This window comes from Sus scrofa, chromosome 3 (genome assembly GCF_054392235.1).
Source record: "Sus scrofa isolate SSC_HxYL_T2T_F1_AM1 chromosome 3, Sscrofa_HxYL_maternal_Yorkshire_Landrace_v2.0, whole genome shotgun sequence".
Taxonomy (NCBI): Eukaryota; Metazoa; Chordata; class Mammalia; order Artiodactyla; family Suidae; genus Sus; species Sus scrofa.
The window spans coordinates 57,388,182-57,415,211 of record NC_139385.1 but is presented as its reverse complement, the minus strand read 5'-3'; the positions used below and the strand labels follow the sequence as shown (position 1 = coordinate 57,415,211).

Here is a 27,030-nt window from a genome sequence, read left to right as displayed (position 1 = left end):
GACTCAGGACTCAGGTCAAAGTCTGGGTGTCACCCGGAGGTCTCTGTTGCCGCCACCTCCCACATCTAGCCCATCAGCTCTGTCGCCACAATCGACCCCAAATCCCTCTACCTCTCCCCTCCTTTCCTGAAGTTTGACCACCACCCACCCACCAGCTCATAGCAGCGGCCGCTTGCTGGCCCCTTTCTCCTGTCAGCTGGCTGGGCTCTGTGCCCCCTACAGGAGGCACCTGCTCAAAGTGTAAGTCCAGCTGGGGAGTCAGCTGCTTAGAGCCCCCCTGGTCTGAGAATATGGCTTTGGCAGCACACCTGGGCGGGTGGGGGGGGGGGTTGCAGGAGGGGAGAGGCCTGTGTCTGAACCAACTGTGTGGATTGCCTCTGTTAATTCCTGCAAACCTGCCAGCTTCATTCCCCCAGCCCAGGGCTCTCACTAATAGCATTTAGTGAATGGAGTCTTTCAAAATGTGGATGAAACACTCATCTCCCCGCCCCTCTTCCTAAAGAGGAGGAAAAATGTAAAACCTAGAAAAACAATATATTATAAAGAACGCATTAGCCAAAGATTTAAGGGTGGAAAATTCATCCTGCTTTAGTTTTAGAAAAATATTTTTCTTTAACTTGATTTCCAAGATAGTTAGGGGGGACAAATTTACCGTTTGGATGGATGCCATTTTCCTGGGCTGGAGTTAGTAATGCGACCTGCAGTATTGCCAGTGATTCCATGGAGCTGGGTGGTGAGCATTGAGCACCTTTCTGAGGATACGTTATGATTCTCCAGATGCAAAGTGTTTCAAATGTCCAGAGTGATGAGTGAAATTCATCCGCCGTGAGGTCAGAGCATTTCAGCTGGTCAGGTGGTGTGGTTTGAGTTGATGACGTGGCTTTTTCGGCAGTTGGCACCAGGGTGATCACACACATGCGGGGCAGGGACTGGTCCCCACCAGAGGCTGATGACAGTCTGACAGGTAGCTGTGAAGATGCTGTTCCTGCCACTTCCCTGCGAGGTCCTCCTTGGGGTCTGTGTGTCTGCTTGGGCTCATCCAATGGCAGTGACTCCAGAAAGAAAAAGTATCCGGTGTGGCTGGCTTCAGGCGTGTGTGGGTGGGAGACTGTCTCCCTCGTCTCTCAGCTTCTCCTCACTGTGACCCCCCAGGGTTGTCTTCCTCCTCCAGCTCTCGTGATGGCAAGAGCAACCCTGGGCCTCCATCCCTCCAGCTTAAGGAGAGAGTTTCTTCTTACCAAGAGCTGACTCGTGGGAGCCACTTGAACTGGACCCACCCAGATCGCAGGTCCAGGTGAAAGCATCTTTGGGGCCACTGTGTTATGCAGATCAGCTGGTCCTGGGTCCCAGGCTCACCCTGAAGCTGGGGTAGAGATGGACATTAGCTGTGAACCCCTTGGACCGATTCTGGGGGAGAAGGGCACCCCAGAAGGAAACTGGGACTCTGTTTCTGGGTGTGGGGAGATGCTGACCGACAGGCATAGCAAGTGTCTGTACACCTGAGCTCTTCTGTCTTCGCAGTCAGTCCCCTGCTCCCTTCAAAGGCCCTGCTCAGGCCACCCTTCTTTCTCTTCATGCTCTTCCTCTTGACCAAAGCATTTGGAAGTGGCTCCTCGCAGTGACCATATGAAGGGCTGTTAGGCAGCTTGGGTTTGAACTGCAACCCTGCACACTTCCTCAGGTGCAGCTGTGGGATGGTGACTTTCCTCTCCCGAACCTCAGTGTCCCCATCTGCCCAGCGAAGGGCAAGGCATTTTCTTCCCAGTGTGACTGTGGGTCCACGAGCTCACGTTAGTGGAGCTCAGTGCATAGAAGGTGAGGGGGCGGGGGAGGGGGCTCAGTAAGTGGAGACAATCATTCACCGCCTTGTCAGATGCGGAAACTGCAGCTGCTGTGCCATTGTGTCATTGCCCAAGGCCCCACAGCCAGTGGGTGGCTGACTTGGGATTTGAGCCCAGCCTCTGTCAGCCTGAGCTGAGTCCCTGCTCCTTCTGCAGCCTCGCCTCTTCCATGAGCTTTCCCATCTGCAGACTGTTTCTCATGGTACAACTCACCTCTGCTGCTGCTGCTGGGCTGACAGTGCCTGTGAAGATGCTGTTTCTGCCACTTCCCTGCAGTCAGCACCCAGGCTCAGAGCCCAGACGCTGCTGCACATCTTGCACATACCAGGCACCAAGCTAGACCCTGGGCAGACAAGGCAGAATAAACATTCAGAGCATTATCTGGTGGGGTGAGCGGGGCAGCTGTGAGGATGGAGCAATGATGCTCCTTCTCCCTCCAAGAGAGGGAACTGTGAGCCATGTCTGCCCGGAGGAACTGGGGCTGGATGGGCAACAAGGGGAAGGCCATGGATGCCTTGCTGCCCAGGGCGCTTTACAGCTTGATGAGCTGACCTGTGTACCTTGAATGGGGCTTGCCCAGTGGGTTTTGCCATCATTAAATTCTTAACTCTTGCTAACAGTGGTGTGTATTCTCCTTGTTTCCAGTGTGGAATAATTTATTGGCTATTTGGTGGTGCCGTCAGGAATCTCGGAAGCCCAGCACACGTGACTAAATGGCTTCAGCCACTCCAGGTAAGGCATGTACCTCAACAGATATCTTGTACGGAGAGCCGTAAAAACCCACAGTAGCTAGGTGTGTGTGTGTGTGTGTTTCCAGATAATAAAACAGGGAATTAGTCTCAGCCAGATCTTTGTGTGAAATGAGAATTTTAAGACTCCTTTTTAAAACTGCACAGAATCTGTCATACTGTTATCGCCTTAGCTGTCACCAGAGTGAATTTTTTTGATTATCTCCAACTCACCTCTCCCTCTCTTACCAACATGATAATGATCTGAGAGGTCTGTGATTAGAGCAACCATCTGACTAGCTGATTCCCCTCTGACACCTGACAAACTCTAGGAGCAGAAATACACGGGGATGTTTGCAATGACTGAGAGGGGCCACGGGAGCAACGTGAGAGGGATCCAGACAGAAGCCACCTTTGACCTCTCGGCACAGGTGAGGATTCTTCTGCCCAGCCTTCCAGGGTTCAGGGCAGCAGGAGACCTATACACGATGGACTCTTCTTTCTTTTTTTTTCTTTTTGGTCTTTTTAGGGCTGCACCTACAGCACATGGAAGTTCCCAGGCTAGGGGTTGAATCAGAGCTGCAGCTGCCGGCCTACACTGAAGCCACAGCAACACCAGATCCGAGCTGTGTCTGTGACCTACACCCCAGCTCATGGCAACGTTGGATCCTTAACTCACTGAGTGAGGCCAGGGATCAAACTTGCTTCTTCATGGATACAAATCAGGTTCTTAGCCTGCTGAGCCACAATGGGAACTCTGGATTGTCCTTTCTGAATCCGTCTTCACCCCTGTTGTATGCACTGGGCTGGAGGGGCTCAGGTTTAGAAGAATTTCTAAGTGCTTTGGTGGAGGTGGGGGTACGCTCAGCCTTTGTGAGTCTAATACCAGCTAACACTTAGACAGCACTTCTTATGGGAAGGGCACTGCTCTGAGTGCTCTGTGCACTCTCACTAATTTCAGGCTTTGTAACCACTCAGTGAGAACAGGACCTAAGCCATTTTGTGGTCCTTCCTAACAGGGGCAGGTAAGTGGATGGAAGAGCTGTCTGCTGGCATGTGCTACCACACTGTGAGGCAGGAGGGTGCTCTGTGTGCACTGGGGCTTCCTTCCGGGGACCAAGTCCTGGGCACTGGCACGATGCAATGTCTGTATTGTGACCTGCACAAAAACCCACGTGGCAACCAAAAGAAAAATTCCCTAAACAATCTGACTTTATTGTATGTGATGAACTCCAATAGTTTCCTTTTCCATTCTGAATCATTAAAAAATGTTGGCAAACTCTTTAAATTGACCTCTTTCCACAGACAGGTGACAGAGAAACACTGCCCTGTAAATCCCTCCCACATCTTTGTAACTCTTATTCCTTGCCCCCAAATAAAGAAAGCAACTATTTACTTACTTATTTCACTCTCCTTTTTATTTGTTTATTTATTTTTTGTCTTTTTGCCATTTCTTGGGCCACTCCCACGGCATATTAGGGGTCTAATCGGAGCTGTAGCCACCAGCCTATGCCAGGGCCACAGCAACGTGGGATCCGAGCCGCGTCTGCGACCTACACCACAGCTCACGGCAATGCCGGATCCTTAACCCACTGAGCAAGGGCAGGGATCGAACCCTCAACCTCATGGTTCCTAGTCGGATTCGTTAACCACTGCGCCATGACGGGAACTCCCTCACTCTCCTTTTTAGTTTCTTGTTTGAGATTGGATATTCTGAAGAGCCACAAAGGGTAAATATATCATGCAGGTTTTTTTTTTTTTTTTTCTAGAAATGAGTGTGTGTTGTAAATATGTGTGCAAGCCTATGCATGTGTGGATGTGGCCATGTACATGTGGGTGTGGCTGTGTATATAGGTGTAGCCGTGTGCATGTGTGTGGCTTAGTGTGTGTGGCCATATGCATGTGCATGTATGTGTGTGCCTCTAGGTGTGTGTGTGTGTGTGTGTGTGTGTGTGTGTGTGTAGACTCAGCCTTTTCTTCATTTTTACTGAGTTCGTCCTTTAGAACCTGGAGCTTTGTTTGCAGGATTTCTGACCCATGATTCTAGTTGGAGGGGGTCAGCATTTAGAATGACAGTGGCAGGTTAGGGTTGTTTGCAGGATGTTTTGCCTTTCCTCCTGCCCTGCTGTCAATTCTCTATACAGCTAGTGATGTCTAAGATCATAGTAAGAACAAGAATAAGGACTGCCCCATGTTGAATGCCCACTCTGTGCCAGGCCCTGTGTCAAACACTCTCTCCCACAACAATGCTGTGGATGTGATAGTAAGTAAGGCAGCAAGAGAGATAATGGAGCAAGGGGGAGAGTACAAAGATTGCTTTCAGAATTGCCTCTTTCAACCCAGACTGACCATGCCAGTCTGGCTCAACATCTTGGGGTTCCTCAGAAGACGAAGTCCAGTCTCTCCTCATTGAGCACATGTGTGCCAGGTGGCAGGCGAAGCACTCTGCATGCAACTCCAGATTATTATAGGAAGATTTTTTTTTTCTTTTTAGGGTTGCACCTATGGCATATGGCAATTCCTGGGTGAGGGGTTGAATTCGAGCTGCTGCTGCAGGCCTACACCACAGCCACAGCGACACCAGATCTGAGCCACATCTTTGACCTACATCACAGCTTGGGGCAATGTTGGATCTTTAACCCACTGAGCAAGGTCAGGGATCAAACCCACATCCTCATGAAGACTATGTTGGGTTCTTAACCCACTGAGCCACAGTGGGAACTCTGTGGAAGATATTCTTGTCCCTATTTTACAGGTGGAAAAACTGAGGCTCACAGAGGTTAGGAGATGGTCTATGGCCATGCAGTTAGCAAGTGAGTCTCGGGTTCAAGGGGGACTGTCCTCAGCAGCCTAGCTTTCCTTCCAGGGATGGGGTGCTGACCAAACATCTTTGGGGTTTAGGCTGCACAGTTTTTTCTCCCTAAACTGTGGTATTGAGGTCACCTTGCTGTCATTAAAGGGAAAAAACCCACCCACAATTCTTATGTATTTGTTTCTTCTTACAATCATTGTGTCCCCACCCCCCCCCACAAAAATCATTTTCCTGTATCGATCCCATTTTCCCCAAACAGCATCAGTGTTGGAGCTACCTGGTGTGCTTCGGCAGCTGCCACTTTGTGCAGGGGAGTTGCAAAGTTGCGACTGTAATGATGAGAGGACTCCACTGAATGCACTGCCTCCTACGGGAATGAGGGAAGGGACAGACCCTCCATGAGCTCAAGCTGGACGGTTCTCTTAGCAGGGAATAGATTTCTCCCTCATCAGTTTCTGTACTTTCCCCTTCACTTCCCTTTGTAAACATTAGAGCCTATCAAATGAGCCCTCTCTCCCTCCCAGACTGTTTCAGTCTGTGCTTTCTGGTTATTCATTCCTGTGGGTTGCTTGTCTTATTTTTATTTTTGGATGGCGGATTGAGGAGTGCTATGGAGAGTTTCAAGGGAAGATGGAGTTTTATTTTTGCCCTTTATGCGAAATCACAAAAACAAATGAGGCAAAATGCTCTCTGGCTAAAGCCACCCCTTCTGGGGCTTATAGAACTGACCATTTTGTCAGCCTTCAATAGCTAATGATCATGGGAACCGACACACATGGTGCACATTATTTAGAGGCAGCTTTCATGCTGGCGTTTTGGCGGATACAGTAGTGCCAAATCAAGTATTTTTTGCCAGCAGTGACCAATCTCCTTTCCCAGAGCAGATGCTGATGGGGACGGATGGCCTCTGTCCCTTCCCCGCCCACCAGATCTCCTCTGCCAGGCTCCCAGCATTTCTCTGCTGCCTCCCTTCTCACCCTCGGTGTTAGCTACCCCTTGCCTTGTGGCTTTTGTTGTTTGCTGTTGTTTGTTCCTGCACCCAGCCTCCAAATAACTCCTTTCTGTGGAAGCACTGGTTGGCCTGATAAGACAAGGGCAGCCTCCAGAGGCTTCTCTTCAAAACAATCAGTGTGTCGCTTTATGTTTCTGAAAAGCCCGTGCTGATGTTAAAAGTTTCCCTGAGCACACACATACCAGAAAATGTTTCCTTGGGCTCCAGAGCTGTATGTCTTGGCCAGAGGGAAAGTGCCATCTATATACTTAAAAATCTGAAATTTGAGCTGGTCAATAGCTTGTTGGTTTGGTTCAGCAGCATCTTTGATATTGCCAGCTTCAAATAAATTTGCAGTGCTGCTGTTTTGTCATCCCCCCACTCCCATCGGACTCTTCGAGCCAACCCAGGTACGCAATATCCAGAGCTGGCAGCTGTGGTCTGTCTCTCCTTAACAAGGGGTTGAAGGGCATCCTGAGTGGTGAGCAGAATGAGGGAAAACCAAGGAGCGAAGAGGGACATTTCCATGGTGATCCTATTCTGGCTCCCAGAGAGGAAGACAAGGAAGGCAGAGTTTTGAGCAGAGATTGAAAACAAAAATCTCTGCATCCCCCGCCCCCCCACTGCTTCGTCCTGACCAGTGCTCATTTCAGATTGTTTTGAGCTGGAGTCCTTGGTCATATTATGCAGATAAGCTGGATGGCCCGTTTTAAGATTCTTTCTCTTAGGAGTTCCCATCGTGGCACAGTGGTTAACGAATCTGACTAGGAACCATGAGGTTGCAAGTTCGATCCCTGGCCTTGCTCAGTGGGTTAAGGATCCGGCGTTGCTGTGAGCTGTGGTGTAGTTCGAAGACACGGCTCAGATCCTGCATTGCTGTGGCTCTGGTGTAGGCTGGCGGCTTTAGCTCCGATTAGACCCCTAGCCTGGGAACCTCCATATGCTGTGGGAAGCTGCCCTAGAAAAGGCAAAAAGACCAAAAAAAAAAAAAATTCTTTCTCTTATAAGGTTGACAATTGTTTATAAAGGCTGGGGTTTGGGATTAGCATATGTAAACTGAGGTATATGGAAAGATTGGCCAACAGGGACCTGCAGTATAGCACAGAGAACTCTACCAAGTATTCTGTGATAATCAATAGGGAAAAAGAATATGAGAGGGAATGGATATGCGTGTATGTATGACTGGGTCACTTGGTTGAACAGCAGAAATGATCAGAGCCTTGTAAATTAACTATGCTTTAATAAAACTTAAAAAAAATAAGTAAATTTTTAAAAAAGGGCTTAATAAGCAAATAAGTAAATTAAAAATAATTAAATGGAAAAAAGGGCTTTTTGGTTTAAGGGCTTACACTCATGAGCTTCTGGGGGAACTTTTTGCTATTGTATTTGCTGATCAGGAAAATCGAGAGGCAGGTTCTGAAACAATCATTCCAAGGCTTAGATGAGGTATTTCTTTCTTTTGCTTTTTTTTTTTTTTTTTTTTTTTTTTTGGGCTGCACCCACGGCATATGGAGGTTCCCAGGCTAAGTGTTGAATTGGAGCTACAGCTGCTGGCCTATGCTGCCACCACAGCAACACAGAACCCGAGCCATGTCTATGACTTACGCCCCAGCTCATGGCAATGCCAGATCCTTAACCCACTGAGGAACACCAGGGATCAAACCGCGACCTCACGGTTCCTAGTTGGATTTGCTTCCGCTGCTCCACGATGGGAATTCTGAGGTATTTTTTTTTAATATAAAAGTCAAAATTGTCTGGGTTGAGATTCTAGGCATTGGCAGAAACAGGTCATGGTTGCCTGTTAGTCTAGCTTGCAGGTGTACACATTTAATCTGTGGTTAGTAAGTTGCTGTTTAAACAATAGACCTATACCTTAGAGGCAGGGATGTTCCAAGCCCAGGAAACAGTGGAGGCCATGAGAAACCAAGTGATTGGTCCAGAAGGGGCATTGCCCAGCAGACAAAACGAAATGCATAGACATGGACTCATCCACCTAGGGGCCCCAGATCACTGGATGACCTGTCCTTTCTGGCGAACCTCGAGGGTGGAGTGTTTAGGGGCAAAAGGCATGTGCAGAGCTGAATATATATCACCAGGGCTTTTAGGGATCTTGGTGCTAGATGATTTAAAGGTAAAAACCTCTGGAGAAGTCTAGAGAGAAAGCAACTCATTGAAGGAAAACTATGCATTAAAGCCACAGGCTCAGGCAAACAGTACCCATACCAGCCCAACATTACAAAGAAGAGAGACTGGGAAGAAATGAACGAACACCTTTCATCCAATGAAAAATGGCAACTTATTTTCCTGATTGGATAATTAATTGATAAAGCTCTTTACTTTCCAGTCATTTCTGGAGCTGAGGCAGAGGTGAACTGTGCGCATGGCAGTGGTGACAAATGAGTGTTGAGCTCAGGGGGCTGAACTAGGTGACTTTGCTGTGAAATCACCCCTGAGTGGGTGGAGCTACATGAAGTGGATCTGTTTCACAGTGTTCATTGCACTGAGCCCAGGAGTTGAAATGAGCCATAAGAAAGAAAATTGTTGCTTTGCTGTTTCTGTGCAGGAGTTTGTAATAGACACACCGTGTGAAAATGCCGAGAAGATGTACATTGGAAATTCAATGTATGGGAATTATGCCGCAGTCTTTGCCCAGCTCATCCTAAATGGAAGATCTCACGGTTTGTCAACAACCCAGAAACCTAGGATAGTTCCCTTTACTAGTACTAGTCTCCTGTGAGTACTTTACACTGAAAACCCACTTTGTCTTGTGAACAATTCAGCACTAACTTTGTCTCCTACTAAATATACATGATGAGGTATCATCACACTTGACATTATACACTATTGTGGGCAGTGCCCAGTCATAGAACAAAATGAATTTTGAGATCACCATAATCGTACACTGTCCCGAGAAGCGAGTAAAGCTTTGATCAGATCTTTAGAAAGGAGCATTATTGAGTATCTCTCCCCATCTTCCTCAGGGCCCCACTGTTTCATCGTTCCTGTCCGTGATGAAAATGGAAGCTTGCGTCCAGGAGTGACGGCTATTGATATGATGTATAAAGAAGGTTCGTCCTCAGGTGACCCCTCTCCCATCCTCACTTGCATTTCCTGCCTGATCCCCATCCCACACAACCCCAGTCTAACCTAACTCAGCAAAGCAGTGAAGGCAATTTTGCAACCTGATTAGAGTCTTCTCTGCACAATAGTGAGAGAAGTTTGCAGATTGCCATTCGTGAACATGCACAGGTCTCATTTCTCCAGCCTCTCCTATTTCCTAGCAGTGAGGCAGCTCTGCCCTGGGCTCTTTCATCTCCTCTCTTCTTCTTGGACTTGTGGGCCCTCAGAGGGCAGGTTGAGGCTCTCCCTTTCATGGCCCAGAGCCATCAGCTTCAATGGGTCGTTAAGGGATGACACCATGAACTAGTTTCGCTAGGGCTGTCATACTTAGACTGAGTGGTTTAAGCAACAGAAATGCATCATCTCACAGTTCTGGAGGCTACGAGTATGAGATCAATGGGGTTGTTTCCTTCCGATGGCTGGGAGGGAAGGATCTCTTCCAGGCCACTCTCCTGGCTTGTAGGGAGCTGTCGGCATTCTTCCTGTGTGCTTGTCTGTGTCCAATTTCCCCTTTTTTATAAGGACACGGGTCATCTGGATGAGGGCTCATGAATGCTTTCATTTTAACTTGATTACCTCTATAAAATCTCTATCTCTAAATAAGGCCACATTCGTAAGTTCTAGGGGTCAGTATAGGAATTGCGGGGGGCAGGGGGCACACAGATCAACCCAGAACACTGGGTGAGAGCAGGCCATGCCTACGGGCCCCACTGTCCATCTGCAGTCAGGACTAAGTGAAGCCAAAAAAGCAGGTGGGGGAAGAAGGGGAAAAGGAGAGAGGAAAGAGCAGGAAAGAAGGGGGAGCAGATGATCCTTTGATGGAGGGGGAGAGACTCACCCTAGACCCAGAGGGACATTGACCACTGCCTGCCTGCAGGAATGCGCTGCAGGTGGGTTTTCGAGTGATGTTAACTGCATCCTCCAAGATAACTGAGACCCAGGGCCCTTGAAAACACCTGACATGTCAAGTGCTCTTGAGAGCAGAGGGGTCAAATGGCGCCAGACATTCAAGATACTGGCAAACCCAGAATGTCTGCACTGGCTTCCTTGTCAGCTCATGAGTACAACTGTGTCCTTGTCAAGGGGGTGATGTTCTAAATAAAGACCTGGACTCAATAAAGACCTTTTCTCCCCGATTGTCTCCCTAAGTGTGACAGGGACAAAATGTAGATCCCAGACTGACAGGTGTCATTAGGAAATGGGTCTGGCAGATTTCAAGAAACTTCCCAGGAGTTGGTTGCCCTGCCCATCCACCCTCTGGCTCTTTTCCAGTGTCTTTTAGGCTGCCACAAATCCACTCTTGTGTGCTGGCGAAGAAGCACCAGGAGGGAGGAGGAATTTAAGTTCTGCATCACTGAGGGGGTGTAACTGGCTTTTCTTCTCAGGAACATTCAGTCTGACTTTTTTTCCAGTCGCCTAGAATTCTCTCTTTTCTGGTCCTAGCAACTGCTTAGGCAGGCAGCTGTGTCCCCACCAGACCCCCTACCTGAGCCCCAGAGGAGGTGGGCTGCACAAAAGGTCCAGTGTTTTCTCCTCTGTTCTCGTTAGAGAGGAAGGGGTTGGAGAAACAGGCCCAGCTCTTCAAGGAAACAAGCAAATGGCAACTCCATCTCCAAAGAAGAAAGCATCGGCAGTTCTGGAAGTGAAGGAAAGGGCTTTGCGTTTTAGTGGTGACAGACCCTGGAAGCGGCAGAGACAGTATTTCTAAAGCACTTCTTTGCTCACTGAGCGCCATTTCTGGTCTGCTCTCTCTAGGTCTCCATGGTGTGGATAATGGGATTCTGAGATTTGACAAGGTTCGGATACCAAGGGAGAACTTGCTGGATAAGTGAGTAGTTTTCTCTCTCTCTTTTTTGTGGCTGTGCCTGGGGCATGGGGAAGTTCTCCGGTTGGGGATCGAACCCATGTCACAGCAGTGACCTGAGCCACAGTGGTAACAACACCAGATGTTTAACTGCTATGTCACCAAGGAACTCCACTCCCCTTAACTCAGAGCTCACACCTCCCTCCGAGCCCTGGCTCCTGGGTTTCATAGGCTATTTGTCCAGGCTGTCTTCTTATAACCACTCCTACAATTTTGTTGACAATCAAGAAATGTAGATAAGTGAACTGAAACAAAATTGAAATTATCCAAAACGCTGTCAGCCACTCACAGTGTTGTTATACTTTAATGTATAACACTTCAGACTTTTCTCTATGAGGATGTAGCCAGAGAGAGAGACATGTTTGATTTTTACTGAATGAGATCTGCTTAGAAATCCTATTTTTATAACTTGCAATTTCTGTTTAACACTATATGTCCAATGTTTCCATGCAACAATAAATACACATAGGCATTATCATTTTTAATATTGCCATAATAGACTTAAATAAACAATTTAAAATTTATGTAATCAACCCCTTGTCATTGGGTATTTGGGTTTTTTCCTTAAACAATTTTTTTTTTTTTTTGCCATCATAAAACAATGAGTGCTATTGCCTCCTTTGTGGATGACAGGAGATAAGGCACCGCCCTTCAGTTTTGGAGCTGTTATGATGAGGACTGGTTGGGTGGATAATGTCAGAGTTTTTTGGTAACATCTCTCAGCACCCCTCACTGAGGCCAAGGTGGGTTAAAAAAGGAGGTGAAGGTTGCTTCTACAGGTGTGCCCCAGGGGTTCACAGTGCTCTTTGCAGAGGCTAGAAAGCACCAATTACTTTTACTTTTCTCAGCAGCATTTCATGTATCCAATAAAAATCCTGACCTACAGTGATATTTAAATCTGTGAAAGAGAAAGTTGTCAGGCTTGCTCCCTGCATCCCTATCAATTTTCCTTTAACACTTTGCTATTGTTTGTTGCTTGCAATTTGTTGCCGGCAAATACATGTCATAGATGCCAAAGATTTAAGGGAAATGTGGGGGAAACAAACTTAAAATGGACCAAGTTCTGTTCAACTTTTAAGTTCCTCCCATAACTGGTTGGCAAATAAAAAGGAAACAACAGAGGCATCTTTGTAGTTTGCGTGGTGGTTGGTGAAGTCCCCAGGGCCCCTTAGGCACAGCCAGTGCCTGTGCCAGCAGGTATGAGGACCACTGGCCTTCCCCTGAGGAGCCTGCACACTTCCTCATCACTTATCAGCATCAGTCTACTCTGAAAGATGGGGACAAGAGAAAGAAAGCCACAGATGGCTTAGCATAGGAGCTCCCTATTTCTCATCCACCCCATTGGGATCTTCGTGGCTGGACAGTCCTTTGCCTGAACCTGGACCCACCGCCTAGCATTCATACGATGCACTAGAGATTTAGAATGGATAAGCAAAGAGGTCCTACTCTACAACACAGGGAACTCTATCCAATCTCTTGGGATAGAACATGCTGGAAGAGAGCATGAGAAAAAGAATGTATATATATGTGCGACTGCATCACTATGCTGTACCGCAGAAATTGGCACAGCATTGTAAATCAACTATACTTTAATTAAAAAAAATTAAACATCAAAAAAAAACCTCAGAGTCAATCATAAAGAAAAAATGGTAGAGAGCCAACCAGTCTATAGAAAATATGAAAAATATAGAATTTTTTTGATAAACAAGATTTGATTGAAAAGTCATTCCATTGGTATTTAAGCTGCCCCCTTGGATACTACAGAAGAGCAGGGCAACACACTTTGGGGGTGTTGGTTAATCACTTGATCAATAATGGGTCTGTATATAAATATACAGATTCAGTGGAATCCCTATCAAAATCCTAGCTGCCTTTTGGGGGGAAGAAATTGAGAAAATGGTCTTAAAATTCATATGAAAATGCAAGAGACTGAGACTAACCAAAACAATCTTGATAAAGAGGAACAAATTCGGGGGACTCAGATCTCTGATTTGAACACTTCCTGCAAATCTACAGTTATCAAGATAGTGTGATATTGGCATAAGTCTAGATGTATGGACCATGGGAAAAAAATAGAGGATCAGGAGATAAATCCTTGCCTTTATGGTCAGTTGATATTCAACAAGGATGACAAGATAATTTAATGGGAAAAGAACTGTCTTCTGGGCAAATGGTATTGGGATAACTAGATATCCATATGCAAAAGCAGGCACTTGGAACTTTACTACATAGTATGTACAAAAATTAACACAAGAGGGATCACAGACCTAAATGTAGGAGCTACAACTATAAAACTCACAAAGGAAACATAGGTGTAAATCTTTGTGACCATGTCTAGGCAATGATTTATTAGATGTGACACCAAAAGCACAAGCAACCAAAGGAAAAAATAGATAAATTGAACTTCCCCAAGATTAAAAAAAAACAAAACACTTTTGTGCTGCAAAGGGCACTATGAAGAAAGAGAAAAGATAATCAGCATGATGGGAGAAAATATACAAATCATATACCCCAAGGGTCTAGTATCCACGCTATAAAAGGAAATAAATTAGGCTCAACAATAAAAGACAAATGGACTTGCAAATGGCCAAGAAGCACATGGAAAAATGTTTAACATCGCTGTAATTAGGGACATGCCAATAAAATACCACAATGAAATGCCATGCTGCACTCATCATGGCTGTGATAAAAGAGACAGATGATAACAAGTGTTGGCAAGGATGTAGAGAAATTGGAGCCCTCATCCATTGCTGGTGGGAATGTAAGATGATGTTGGCAATGTGGAAAAAAATTTGGCAGTTCTTCAAAAGTTTAAAGTTTTCACAGGACCCAGCACTTCTACCCTTAAGTACATATGGAAGTGAGACTTGAAAACACATATCTGCACAAAAACGTGTATACAAATGTTCATAGCGTAATTATTCATACTAGCCGAAAAAGGAGAAACATGTATATATATGTATGACTGGGTCACTTTGCTGTACAGCAGAAATTGGCACAACACCGTAAATCAACGGTACTTTAATTAAAAAAAATAAAGTGTTTCAAAGTCTAAAAAAGAAAAGTGGAAACAACATGAATATCCATCAACCAATGAGTGGTTAAACAACATAAGGTATATGCATATAATGGAATATCATTTAGCCATAAAAATGAATGAAGTACAGATACAGGCTACAACATGCATGAACCTCAAAAACAATGTATCAAGTGGAAGAAGCCGGACACAAAGGCTATGTATTGTCTGATGCCATTTATGTGAAATGTCCAGAATAGGCAATAGAGTTAGAGAGTAGATTAAGGGTTGCTTGGCTCTGGAGGGTGGGGTGCATCAGATGTGGCTACTAATGGTATGGGGTTTCCTTTTGGGGTGATGAAATATTTGGGAATTGGCTAGTAGCCATGGTTGTACAACTTTGTGTATAAACCATCAAACTGTATACTTTAAAAGGTAAAGTTTATGGTATATGGTTTATCTCTTCACAATAAAAAAGTGGCTCGATGTACAATTTTCACACTCAGGCTCCACTGTTGTTTTAATGATGGTGGTCCTCATGCCTCTTGGTCTCAGGGGCCACTGCTGAGTTGAAGTTTGGTAGTGGCAGATCATCTGCCCTTCCTTTCCAGGAGTTTAGTCTTTCTCAGCATCTCCTGGGGAGGCACCTCCCCTGTTCTGCCTCTGCCGGCTCATGAGGGGGAACTGCCCCGTGTATGCATGTGGGGCCCCCATGACTTCATTCTAGGTGCCATGGTTTTCATGTTAGGTTAACCCCGCCTCTTTTTTCCAACCTCCCTCTCCCCTGCCACAGGTTTGGTTCCGTGGCTCCAGATGGCCAGTACCACTCCCCCATTAAGGACAGGAGTACCAGATTCAATGCGATGCTCGCTGCACTGACCCCTTCAAGATTAGCTGTGACTTTTCAAGCTATGGGTTCTATGAAGGTAATTGACTCTGGTTAATAATGTCCCTCCCTGTTTGTTCTCTGCCTGTCCAGGAGTGTGTAACAATGTCAGGAGCTGAGCTTCTCAAGCCACGGCTCGTGTAAGGTGGCCTGGGTTACTGGTTGGATGCTAGGGAATGCCAGTTGGCCCTACGCAGAGAACCTTTCTGTAACTTTCTTCCCATGGGAATCCCATCCGTATGTGTGCTTCTGATTTCAGTGGGTGGAACACAGGCATGGCAGCAATAGGGCCACTAAAGATGACCCCTGGAGAATGGGTCGTTTAGGACATGCACATCCTCTGGAAAAGCAGCCAAGAGCTGACTCACGTGGATAAGGGCCTTTGTGTCTTGGCTGAGTGCACTGGGAAGCAATGACACTCTCATGGCTGTTTGGCCTATGACAGTCACTGTCCAGGCAGGAGTCCATGAGGCCAGACCTCAGGAAGCCATCTCTGCTTCCATTCCCTGCACCCCCTCCAATATTTTACTTTGGAAAAAGCAGCCAGGAGAGAAAAGCTCAGGAAGGCTCCCTCCTCCCCAGGGTGCAGCACCGGCCCCCTCCCCATCTCTTTGCATCTCTTAAGTGCCACTGAGCCTGGTGAAGCTGGAAGCAGAATTAAGACACCCACAAAAGTTCATCTGTGGCTTCAGCCCAGCTTCTCTCTCAGGTGTCTGAATAGCAGGACTGTCCTTCCTCACTCCCTCCCACCAGGTCTGCCCTGGCCCACTCACGGGAAGCCTGCCTGACCAAGCTCCCCGACACACTGCCTTTCCCACCCATGGGTGCAGCTATGACACTCAGTCCTGAGCCAGCACCCACTGCCTGCCCGTGGGCCCTGCTTTCCGTGCTCTTTCAAAGCATGGATGCGTGTTCAGTCCTGAAGATCTGGGTCTGGAGTGGCCCAGTGGGTCCCCTTCGCCGAATGGTCTGAGTCTGAGAGGCCTGGGGAGAGCCTTGTGACGCAGGCACTGGGGTGAGGCCGAGGGCCCTAGATGGCTGCAGTGAAGTGCTGAGGAAAATACTTCTCCCGAGTCCGTGATAGAAACTGTTGCAGCCATTTTCCAGACTCCAGAAGGAGGCAGAAGGAGAGAAAGCAGATGGGCCTAGACTTGCCTTGTGGAGTAGATGGGACAGACATCTGCTCAGGGTTCTCTGAAGCCATGACATTTGCATGGGAGCCCATCCGATCACAGCAGCCTTCAGGGGCCCTCCGGCGAGAGTGTCTGTGAAGGTTAAAGCCACATGCTGCTTAGTGGCTGGAGAGGTGCTGTAGAAACCCTGGGCCGTTACATTTTGAGTGGGTGATGTAGAGTGAAGGACATCCACACTGCCTGTCAGCCCATCCAGGCCAGTGGTGGGATCCTCAGGGACAGGCATGGGGTGGTGTAGATGGAACATGGTGTGGGGGCTTCTGGGAGAGACTGGATTTTAAGTGTTGGTCGATCTGGAGCAGTGGGGGTGGGGGGCGAGGATGCAGAGAGGCTGATTATTTATTTATTTATTTATTGGCTTTTTAGGGCTGCATCTGTGGCATATGGATATTCCCATGCTAGGGGTTGAATTGGAGCTATGGCTGCTGGCCTACGCCATAGCCACAGCAATGCCAGAACCGAGCTGTGTCTGCTACCTACACCACAGCTCATGGTAACGCCAGATCCTTAACCCACTGAGTGAGGCCAGGGATTGAACCTGCAACCTCATGGTTTCTAGTCAGATTTGTTTTCGCTGAGCCACGATGGGAACTCCAGAGGCTGATTTTTAAAAGTATCTATTATGCATTTTACTGAACATGATCAAGGGATCAAACCCTATGGGCTCCAGAGGGTCTGGGGCAGGGACCACGTTTGGATCAATTCCTGGTCAGGCATCTGACATACATACTTTGTTCCTGGCCACGTATAGGCTTTCTCATAAAGTCAGAGAACTTGGCTCAAATTTCACCTTGGACATGACCAGCAGCGGGGTTGTGGGCAGATCAGTAAGCTTCTTTGGGGCTCAGTTTCTCCATATGTAAAATGGGCCTTCAGACAATGATGAGGCCTGAATAAGGATGTGCTGGTGCAGAGGAAGTACGGGGTTGCTCAGAGCTGTTACAGATGTGATGGCTGCTGCTGGTACCAAGGAGATAGGAGCCTGCTTTGGGAGGGGAATAAATGGGCTTCTCCCTGAAACAGATGCTGGCTGGTTTGAGGCATTTTGTAGAGCTGCATGCCATCCCTGTGATTCCAGAGTATCTAAATAGAACACGATCCGTGATGGTGAGTCAGCGCCTCCCCTGTCCAGGAGGAAGGTTGTCCAGGTGACCGCGAGAGCCCTCGCAGAGCCACCAACATCAGATCCTTGTGGTCCGGGCACCAGTATGTGTCTCCTGGAAAGGGAGCCTGGCTGCCATGATCTCATCCTGAGCCTCTGGAGGGGGGGAAGATGATGTCACCAGCCGCTGGCAGCTCCTTCTCTCCTTTGGCTCAAACACAAGACAGATGCTCTCTCGGCTGAAACCTGAGCCGGTCCTGCTTGTTCTGGGCTTGCTGAGGAGAGGAAAACGGACCCCTGTCTCTGACGTGCATTCTTCCCGTGTTAGAAAACTGTCACCTCGGCTCCCCATGGTGACATTTGCTCAAGGCTGAGCACACGGGGTCCTTTTAAACTCTGCCCTTTTGTGTCTGTGTGTGTGTGGGGTGGTGGATATCTCTCATTTTCACAGCAGTTCTCAGGGAAGGATGGTCCTGGCATGTTGTGTGGACAAGGTTGACATGTAGCTACAATTAAAAAGGGTAGTAGAGTTAAGTGGGAACAGGGACAGTCCAGCCCAGCACAGGAATCCCTAGAAGCTGGAGGTGCTTGGACATAGGGTTAGCCAAGTTACACAGCTGGGTCATGGCAGGCCACTGGCTGGCCACTGAGTTGTTGGGTCGGGAGGACCCTCATGAAGGCGCTAACTAAGGCTGCAGCGAGGATGGGGCCCTGCTCTTGCTCATCACCCTGACACGGCGCTGAGCCAGGCAGAGGGACGACGCCCCCTAGGAAGTCAGAGTTGAGACAAGCAGGATTGGCCTGTGTGGAGATGGTTGGAATATTGTGTCTGTTCTGGAGTCCTGGGTGAGGCCAGAAAAACGTGGGCTCTGAAATCAGCCTCTCTGGATTTGCTTCCTGCCCCTGGGTGCCCTCAGCGGGTTATTGAACCATCTCCATACCTCTAAAAATCAGAACAGCACCCCCCTCCCCAGAGAGCTGTTATAAGGCCCCAGCGAATAATACTGGTAAGGCTTATCCCAGTGCCTCATATACTGAATCATCAATACACAGAGGCTGTTATTAGTGCCAGGGATGTGGAAGCTAGCTTATATAAGCAAGCCTGGATACACTGATGATTGAAGATGACATTTGAGATGGCGAGGATAAGAAATTGAGTTTTTATTGATTGATTGATTTTTTGCCATGTCCGAGGCACGTGGAGGTTCCAGGGCCAGGGATTGGACCTGAGCCACAGCAGTGACAATGCTGCTGAATCCTTAACCCACTGAGCCACCAGGGAGCTCCACAAACAGGGTTTATAACACATGCTCACCCCCAGGTGGTTGTGGCAGCTTGGATCTGAGGGCGCAGAATCGTGAGGCTGACAGGTGGCTGTGGTTGTGGTGAGCTAAAGGATGGGGTGGGGAGTGGTGGGGTCTGTTCCTTCTGGCTGTCCTCCTGGGGTTGGGTGAAGGACACATGGTCTGGAGAGAAGAGTGGAGAGCCTGAGTGACCATCTCAGAGTCATCAATGGGTGCGGGAGTGAAGGTGGAGGGCGGCTATTCCTGGGACCTGGGGATGTAGGAAGAGCAAAGGGAAGAACTGATCTCAGGTGGGACCCTGGGGACATGTAATGGACACACGACCCTTCCTGACAGTAACATTGTTGGATGTGAATCAAGGGTCTGTGGAAGGTGCTAGAGCCCACTTTTACAAGAGAGTCTTTCCCCTCTGTTGATGGGGATTTAGGGACATTGCATCCTTAAGTGACCTTCCCAAGATCTTCTGATGGTGAGGGTTCAGGGAGAATTAGAACAACAAAGAAGAGGAGGTCTGGGGCATCTGTGTCTCCTTCTGGGTCAGAGGCAGCCCTTTAACCACCAGGGGCTGTGGTGCTGTATTGAACAGACACAGGGTGGAACAGGCTGTGTGTTCCTCTTGCTCTCTCTGCTCTCTGGTCTTGCCTTGTGGCTTCCTCTGCACCCTGGTTCTGATACATCCTCAGAGGTGTCCTTGACATTGGTGTTCTCACCTGGTGTCTGGTGCCTGCATCTGGCCCCATAGTGACTAGAGTCACAGGCTGGGCAGCTAGTGTCAGATGTGACATTCTACCTGCTGGGATGACCATGACCCAGGTGCTGTGACACTCTTCCCTGAGTTGAAGCTCAGTTAGTCCCCTTAAATCAATAACCACAATTTCCGAGGCTACTACTATGAAACTATCAGATTTTAGTATCTTTAATTCTTGCAAGGAGTTTACCTTTTTTATTTTCTTCTGAAATCATTTTATCTTCATCTCTTCTTGTTGTCACTTAGATTGATCTCATTTTTATCATTATGAATAGAACATGTAGTAGGCAGAGATCATGTCTGTCTATTGTCTCAGTATAGGGCCTAATAGAGCACAGAATCTCATGACAGTCTTTTTTCCCCCTTCCTCTTTTCTCCTTCTTTCTTTTCTCCCCCCCTCCCTTATTTTATTCCTTCCCTCCTCCTTCCTTCCTTCCATGCGTGCGCTCACCATCTACCTGTCCACCGGCGCCCTTGTACACTCACCTGTCCATTTATGCACCTCTCTGTTCATTCATCTACTCGCCAAGTCATCCATCTATCTTCCCATCCATCCATTTATTTACCTACCCTCCTATCTATCCACTCATCAATCCATCTATCCATCCACCCACCCACCCACCCACCCAGCCATCCATCCTGCTACAAAGACTCTGAATACAGTGATGGTCAGTTCCTGATTTAGTGGTTAATGGAGAGCTGAGGACTGTTTTAGGGAAAACCCGTCATTCCCTAATGGACACCATGTTTTAGAAAACGCCCCCAGGAAGGAGTAAGGAGAGGCCAGAGGCAAACGTGACCCTCTTGAGCCAGATGCCCTTTTCAGCTTTAGGCTCAAATAAGGAGCATCTCTGTAGGGCCTTGTACGCAAGAGGACTCAGTATGGGGCCTGAATCAAAAGGGATTGGAAAGAAGTGAGAAGGAGCACAGTGAAACCTCTGCCCCCCTCAAACCACATGGCACAAATGGAGGGTGGGCAGAGGGGAGGAAATAGGCTCCCTAGAGTAAGGTCTTGAAAATGTATGTACTCACAATGGAATTTGATGAGCCAAAGTTGCCAGAAGTTTGTTCTCTTGGCATTTTTTTTTTCTTTTTAGGGCCACATCCGCAGCATATGCATGTTCCCAGGCTAGGGGTTGAATTGGAACTGTAGCCACCAACCAACACCACAGACACAGCAACACCAGATCCTTAACCCTCTGAGCAAGGTCGGGGATCAAAACTGCATCCTCATGGATACTAGTCAGATTTGTTTCCACGAGAACTCCTCTCTTGGCACTTTTGTAACACAGCAAGCCATCTCTGCACAGAGAGCGGAATTGGAGAGATGCAAACAGTGGCCAGCTGCACTGTGTCTGCTCCAAGGAAGCAGGTCCATACTGCTTATTCTTGTTCTACTCAGGCGGGAGTTACTCTTTCTTTAGCCTCATCACACACACTCACACACAGGAATGGGGAACAGAGTATCACACACAGATGTGGGAGCAGAGTATTCCTGGGGTGCTGGGGAAGTCCTATGGGGTGAAGGCTTTGGCTTGGATGATCCTCTGAGTGATCATCTGTAAAATACGCAGTTTCTAGAGTGTTTTGATGTAGAAACATCCTGAAGTTGACCACCAGAGGGTGACAAATACCAATAATGACTTGCAGATGCTTTCCCTTTATTTACTTTTGTATGTAAGAATTGCTGGGATTTGGGGGCACATTATTTTAACTGCTAATCAGCTGTGAGTGTTGATTTTCACAACATGGTCATCATAAGGTGAATGGGTGGTGCAGCAACATAAAAATTGTCTGGTTCAAGACCGAGATGGAAAATAGGAAGTGGAGTTATATTTAAAAAGTTTTTTTTGTTGTTTTTTGTTATTGAAGTGTGGTTGATTCACAATGTTCTGTTAGTTTCTGCTGAACAGCAAAGCTAATATAACAAATCATATTCTCTTCCATTATGGTTTATCATGGGATATTGAATATAGTTCTCTGTGCTATACAGTAGGGTCCTATTGTTTACCCTTTCTATATATAATAGTTTGCATCTGCTAAGCCCAAAATCCCAATCTTTCCTTCCCTCACCCCCCCCCTTTGGCAACAACAAGTCTGTTCTTACTGTCTGTGAGTCTGTTTTTCTTTCATAGATATGTTCACTTGTGTCATATTTTAGATTTCACATGCAAGTGATACAATAGTGTATTTGTCTTTCCATTTCTGACTTACTTCACTTAGTATGGTAAGTTCTAGGTCCATCCATGTTGCTGCAAATGGTGATATTTCTTTTTTATGGCTGAGTAATATTCCATTGTATATATGTACCATATCTTCTTTATTCATTCCTCTGTGAACATACATATAGGTTGCTACCATGTCTTGGCTATTGTGAATAGTGCTGCTATGAACATTGTGGTGCCTGTATCTTTTTGAATTATAGTTTTGTCTGTATATATGCCCAGGAGTGGGATTGCTAGATCATATGGTAACTCTATTTTTAGTTTTTAAAGGAACCTCCATACTATTCTTCATAATGGCTGAACCAATTTACATTCCCACTAACAGTATAGGAGAGTTCCTTTTTATTCACACCTTTTCCAGGATTTATTATTTGTAGACTTTTTAATGATGGCCATTCTGACTAGACTGAGGTCCTATCTCATTGTATTTCGATTTGCATTTCTGTAATATTTAGCAATGTTGAGCATCTTTTCATGTGTCCATTGGCCACCGTATGTCTCCTTTGGAGAAACATCTATTTAGGTCTTCTGCCCATTTTTAAAATTGGGTTGTTTTTATTTTCATTATTGAGTTGTATGAGCTGTTTGTATATTTTAGAAATTAAGCCCTCATTGGTTGCATCATTTATAAATATTTTTCACAGTCCATAGGTTGTCTTTTTGTTTTATGGTTTCTTTTGCTGTGCAAAAGGATGTAGTTAATTATGATGACTCTTCAGGATATAATTTGACTCACAAATGTCTAAAAAAATAAGTTTACAGCGTTTTGGGTGGGTGTGAAAATGGTTAAATATTTTTTTGTGGTGTTTCCATGGCAGTTGTTTACATTTTTAACAGCTGAAATTTAAACATTCATTTTTTTAAAAAAAATACCTCTGCTGCCTTTTCTTTCAAAGATCAAAGATCTAAAGATCCAGTACAACCATAGATAAATAGCACATGACATGAACATTTTAAATGGCTATTTGACAGAATTACCAGGTTGGATTTACTTCAATTCTGTGAGCATGTGTGGAACATCTTTCTTGAATGAGCCACAGTGGGCTGTGGGCAGAGCTGACCTGGAGCAGGTGTCTGTGCGCCAGGGGTTCCTGGTGTATCCAGGTCACTGAGCTATTACAGCGCTGTGAGGGGCTCCCCCATGAGGAAGCCTCCAGGCATCACACTGGCAGGTGGTGATGGAGCTTTGAGAATGACTAACTCTTCATAAAGACAGAGCAGTGGGATTTTTATGGCTAGATGGGACCTCAGAGACCAGAGTCCAATGCACATCTTCTTTGGAGACATTTCCACACCAAGCCTCTAGATCTCTCTGGTACAAAGAGCTAGGATTTGGCATTCTGCCCTTCCCACTGAGCGCAGGACCCAGTGGGTACTGAGGGCAAGCAGGACTGTCCAGGTTCTGTGCTGCAAGTGGGGAGGGTCTTGGGGCTCCCTCCCCATTTGATGTGGCCCAGGAATGTTAGAGATTTGTGGCTATGATGATGTTTCAAGCAACAGAGCTTCCTTCACATAAGTCTTCAGAGGCTGAGGAAACCCTGGTCTCAAACCCTGGGTTGTGGCCACGGTAGCTGTGAGGGAGGTAGTGATTCTAAACTAGTGTAGACAGCTTCCAAGCCTTCCTCAGCTCCAGCAGCCTGCTCACCTGGACAGGCAGAAAGGGCACCCAGGTTGCAGTTGTGGGGAGCGTTATCCTTCCATGGAAGCCCTGTTGTCCGTCTCTGGGGAATATCGTCTGTGCCACCCTGAAGGTCAGACACGGATGATGGATGGGTGGCTTGCTATCCTTAGGGGCTTCTCCACCTGAAACTTGACATTCCATGTAGCACAGGTGTTGGTTCAGGTCACTGCCCCTTTTCTCACTTGCTTTTCCTTACTCCATTCCTTTGTCCATTAGGATTAATCTGTCCAGTGTGAGGGACATGTTTGCAGTCTTCCACATGAAATCCATCTTTTTTTAAAAAAAATTTTAAATTAAAAAAAATTTTGCCATTCCCACATCATGCAGAAGTTCCCAGGCCAGGGATAGAACTAGTGCCACAGCAGTGACCCAAGCCACTGTGGTGACAAATGCCGGAACCTGCTGAGCCACTAGGGAACTCCCATAATCATTTATTTATTTATTTGTTTATTTACTTTTTAGGGCCTCACCAGCAGCATATGGAGGTTCCCAGTCTAGTGATCTAATCAGAGCTATAGCTGCTGGCCTGCACCACAGCCATGGCAATAAGGGATCTGAGCTGCATCTGCAAACTACACCACAGCTCATGGCAACACCAGGTTTTTAACCCATTGAGCGAGTTCAGGGATTGAACCTGCAACCTCATGGTTCCTAGTTGGATTTGTTTCCGCTGTGCCACAATGGATACTCCATGTAATCACTCTTTTAATCATCACGGCAGCCCTGTGAGATGGATGTAGTCATGATTCCCATTTCCCTGTTGAGAAGACGGAAGTAGAGTGAGGCAACAGACTGTCTGGAGTTTTCTGGGTCTCCAGTCTCCAGCCCTGACTCACACTGGGGCTTAGTAATCCTCAAGAAAGAGGTTCTTTGAATTCAGTTTATACCCTGCTCCCTGGCATTTCTGGACCATTTTGGCTCACAGTTGTATTTGCTTTGGTAAACCAAACTAAACCAAACCAAACCAAGCCAAGCCAAGCCAAGCCAAGCCAAGCCAAGCCAAGCCAAACCAAACCAAGCCAAGCCAAGCTAAACCAAACCAAAGATTTAAAATAATTTCTTGTCTACATTTAGAAACATGGAGATTCCACCAAAACTGGGATTTGGCAGTTGCTGGAATGGTTAGCCACTGGACCAGAAACCAGACTTCCTTCTCCACTGTGACCTGGGACCTGATTTTTTTAAATGGCACTGCTGATTTTGCCTATAGTTGTGTGTCGCCATTATCCTGAGCCATCTGTACATTGGGAGCAGGAGGTGGGAGGGGAGATGGGCTGGTCCAGCCTTTTTTGGGGAAAATGTCCGTTTATAATGAACATTCATCAAGTGTGCCCAACTTTGATCTCAGCCCAATGGAATGATTTTTGAATACCTCTGCTTACCCCAGTGAAATTTAATAAGCCAAAAACAATTTCATCCTTCTTTGGATCAATTTTAAAAAGTGAACTGGGCATTTAAATTTGTTTCCACAAATAAATTTATAACACTGAGGAGCAAAATGATGGTTAGTGGAATAGTTGCTTGTTGTTAACTCTCTTATTTATCAACTCTAGGCATTTCCACATCTCAGCTATGGGAGACAATAGTTTAATTCAGTTACACCACACACACCACAACCTTGTCCCCTTTTAGTGTTTTCCTGCTCACAATTTTTGATTTTTACCAAATTACTTTAAATTCTCCCAAGGATTACCAAGATAACCACGAATATTCTTAAACCTCCGAGTAACCCTATTTCTTGACTCCATTGCATCTGCTTCCCATCTCTGTTGGTTTGACCATTGATGTTTACATTATCATGGCTGAAGCATTTGCATTTTAATCTGTAAATGTAATCTCACCTCTGGACGTGAGGTTACACTATTATGACCAGGGTTCTGAAGTATTGTCCACTGTAGAACCATGTAGTGTGTGAGAAGCCTGTTTTCTCTCTATTGGTCTAATGTTGTAGCACTTTTACAAGTTGAAGAACAGTATTAGCATCAAAGTCAAATGGAATCACTTTTCTTATACTCTATAAATTACTTAATATCATGTCACATGTTTGTTTGCTTAATATTTAGATCATTGTATTTTTGTAAGGTTTTTGGTTTCTCCTGGATTTTCCCATTGCCTTTATTCTTTCTTGGTGGGAACAGAAACATATGTCTTTATCACCATATTGGTAATATCTTCGAGCTTCTTGCTCATTTTCTCTGTTGGATAGAGTCCATCCCATTATTCTCCTTGAAGGTCTGTGGAGCCAAATGATTTCTTATTTTAATTTGTATTTATTGTTTCTAAGCCTGATGGACAACAAACATCTAAATATTTTTCTTTTCACTGGATTTCTGGGAGTAGGTAAACCTTTTCTTATATCTTCTCTTGTCCTTTTGCTTGGTTTTCTTCTGGTTTTGTTGCAGTATATCCTCAAGTGATTTCCTCTGGGAGGTGTGTGGATGGTCATATTCTGATTCTTCATATGTCTGAAATGGTCTGTATTTTTTTTAAGGGATGCCCCTGTGGCATATGAAAGTTCCCAGGCTAAGGGTCAAATCAGAGCTGCAGCTGCTGGCCTAAACCAGATGCACAGCAACATGGGATCCGAGCCGTGTCTGTGACCTACACCACAGCTCATGGCAACACTGGATCCTTAATCCATTGAGTGAGGCCAGGGATTGAACTTGTATCCTCATGGATGCTAGTTGGGTTCATAACCTGTTGAACCACAACAGGAACTCCTGACGTGGTCTGTATTTTGTCCTCACATTTGATTGATAGTTTAGCTGAGATTGTCAGTTGAAAATCACCTTCCTTAAACTTTGAAGGTGTGGCCCCATTGGCTTCTAGCATAAAGTTTCCTGGTGGAAAGTCATATTTCCCTGGATGAAGGCTGCACTTTGTCTCTGAAAGTTGGTTGTCTTAGGTATATGGTAATTTCTCAAGGACGAGTCTAGATCCATTTTTTCATTTATCCTGCATGGCACTTGATAGTTTTCTTCAATTTGAAAACTAGTAACTCTTTCATTCTGGAGAATTTCCTTCCACTGGTTCTTTGATCATTCTAACTAATTATTTGGAGGTTGGAATTGTTGTCTTGATTCCTCTCTCTTATTTTCCCCTCATATTTCTCAACAGATTTTTTCAATGTTCTAGACGTTTTCCTGATTATACATCTTTGTTTGTAGAATTATTGTTAATTTTCAAGAGCGCTTTCTCTTACCTATTCCTCTTCTACAGAGATACTTCTTTGGGTTTTTTTTAAAGATGCAATTGCTTCTCTAATCTCTCTGTAGATATCAACTACATATTTTTTTTCCAGAATTCTGTTCCCTGAATTATCTTTTTTTACTCTAGGGTCAGTTGGGGTCAGAGGGATAGAGGGATAGGGCTTGGCGACAAAGGGACTGGAAACCAGCAGTTACAGTCAATGCAAGGTAAGTGCTATAATGGAGTTATGACGGAACCAGACCAAGGACCACCAGGGTAAGCTTATGCCATTTAGAGATGAGTTCCTACAAAGATCTTACCCCAACTTTG

The 27,030-nt window shown here is 46.2% G+C and overlaps 1 protein-coding gene across 32 annotated transcripts in view; it reads left to right on the top strand.

Annotated features, from left to right (window-relative positions):
* The window catches only part of ACOXL (acyl-CoA oxidase like), a 359,990-nt gene that overhangs the window by 63,114 nt on the left and 269,846 nt on the right, over window positions 1–27,030 (top strand). For 16 of the 32 annotated variants that reach the window (XR_014839629.1, XR_014839634.1, XR_014839641.1 and 13 more), the window contains 6 exons: window positions 2,487–2,573; window positions 2,902–3,000; window positions 8,936–9,050; window positions 9,354–9,440; window positions 11,248–11,320; window positions 15,166–15,298. Coding sequence is in view for 16 of the 32 variants with exons in the window: in XM_085016053.1 (XP_084872179.1) it covers window positions 2,487–2,573; window positions 2,902–3,000; window positions 8,936–9,050; window positions 9,354–9,440; window positions 11,248–11,320; window positions 15,166–15,298 (594 nt within the window). In the remaining 16 variants the exon portion in view is untranslated. Of the gene's footprint in view, window positions 1–2,486; window positions 2,574–2,901; window positions 3,001–8,935; window positions 9,051–9,353; window positions 9,453–11,247; window positions 11,321–15,165; window positions 15,299–27,030 lie in introns of all 32 variants that reach the window. The other 16 variants (XR_014839628.1, XR_014839636.1, XM_085016052.1 and 13 more) reach the window with 3 other exon arrangements.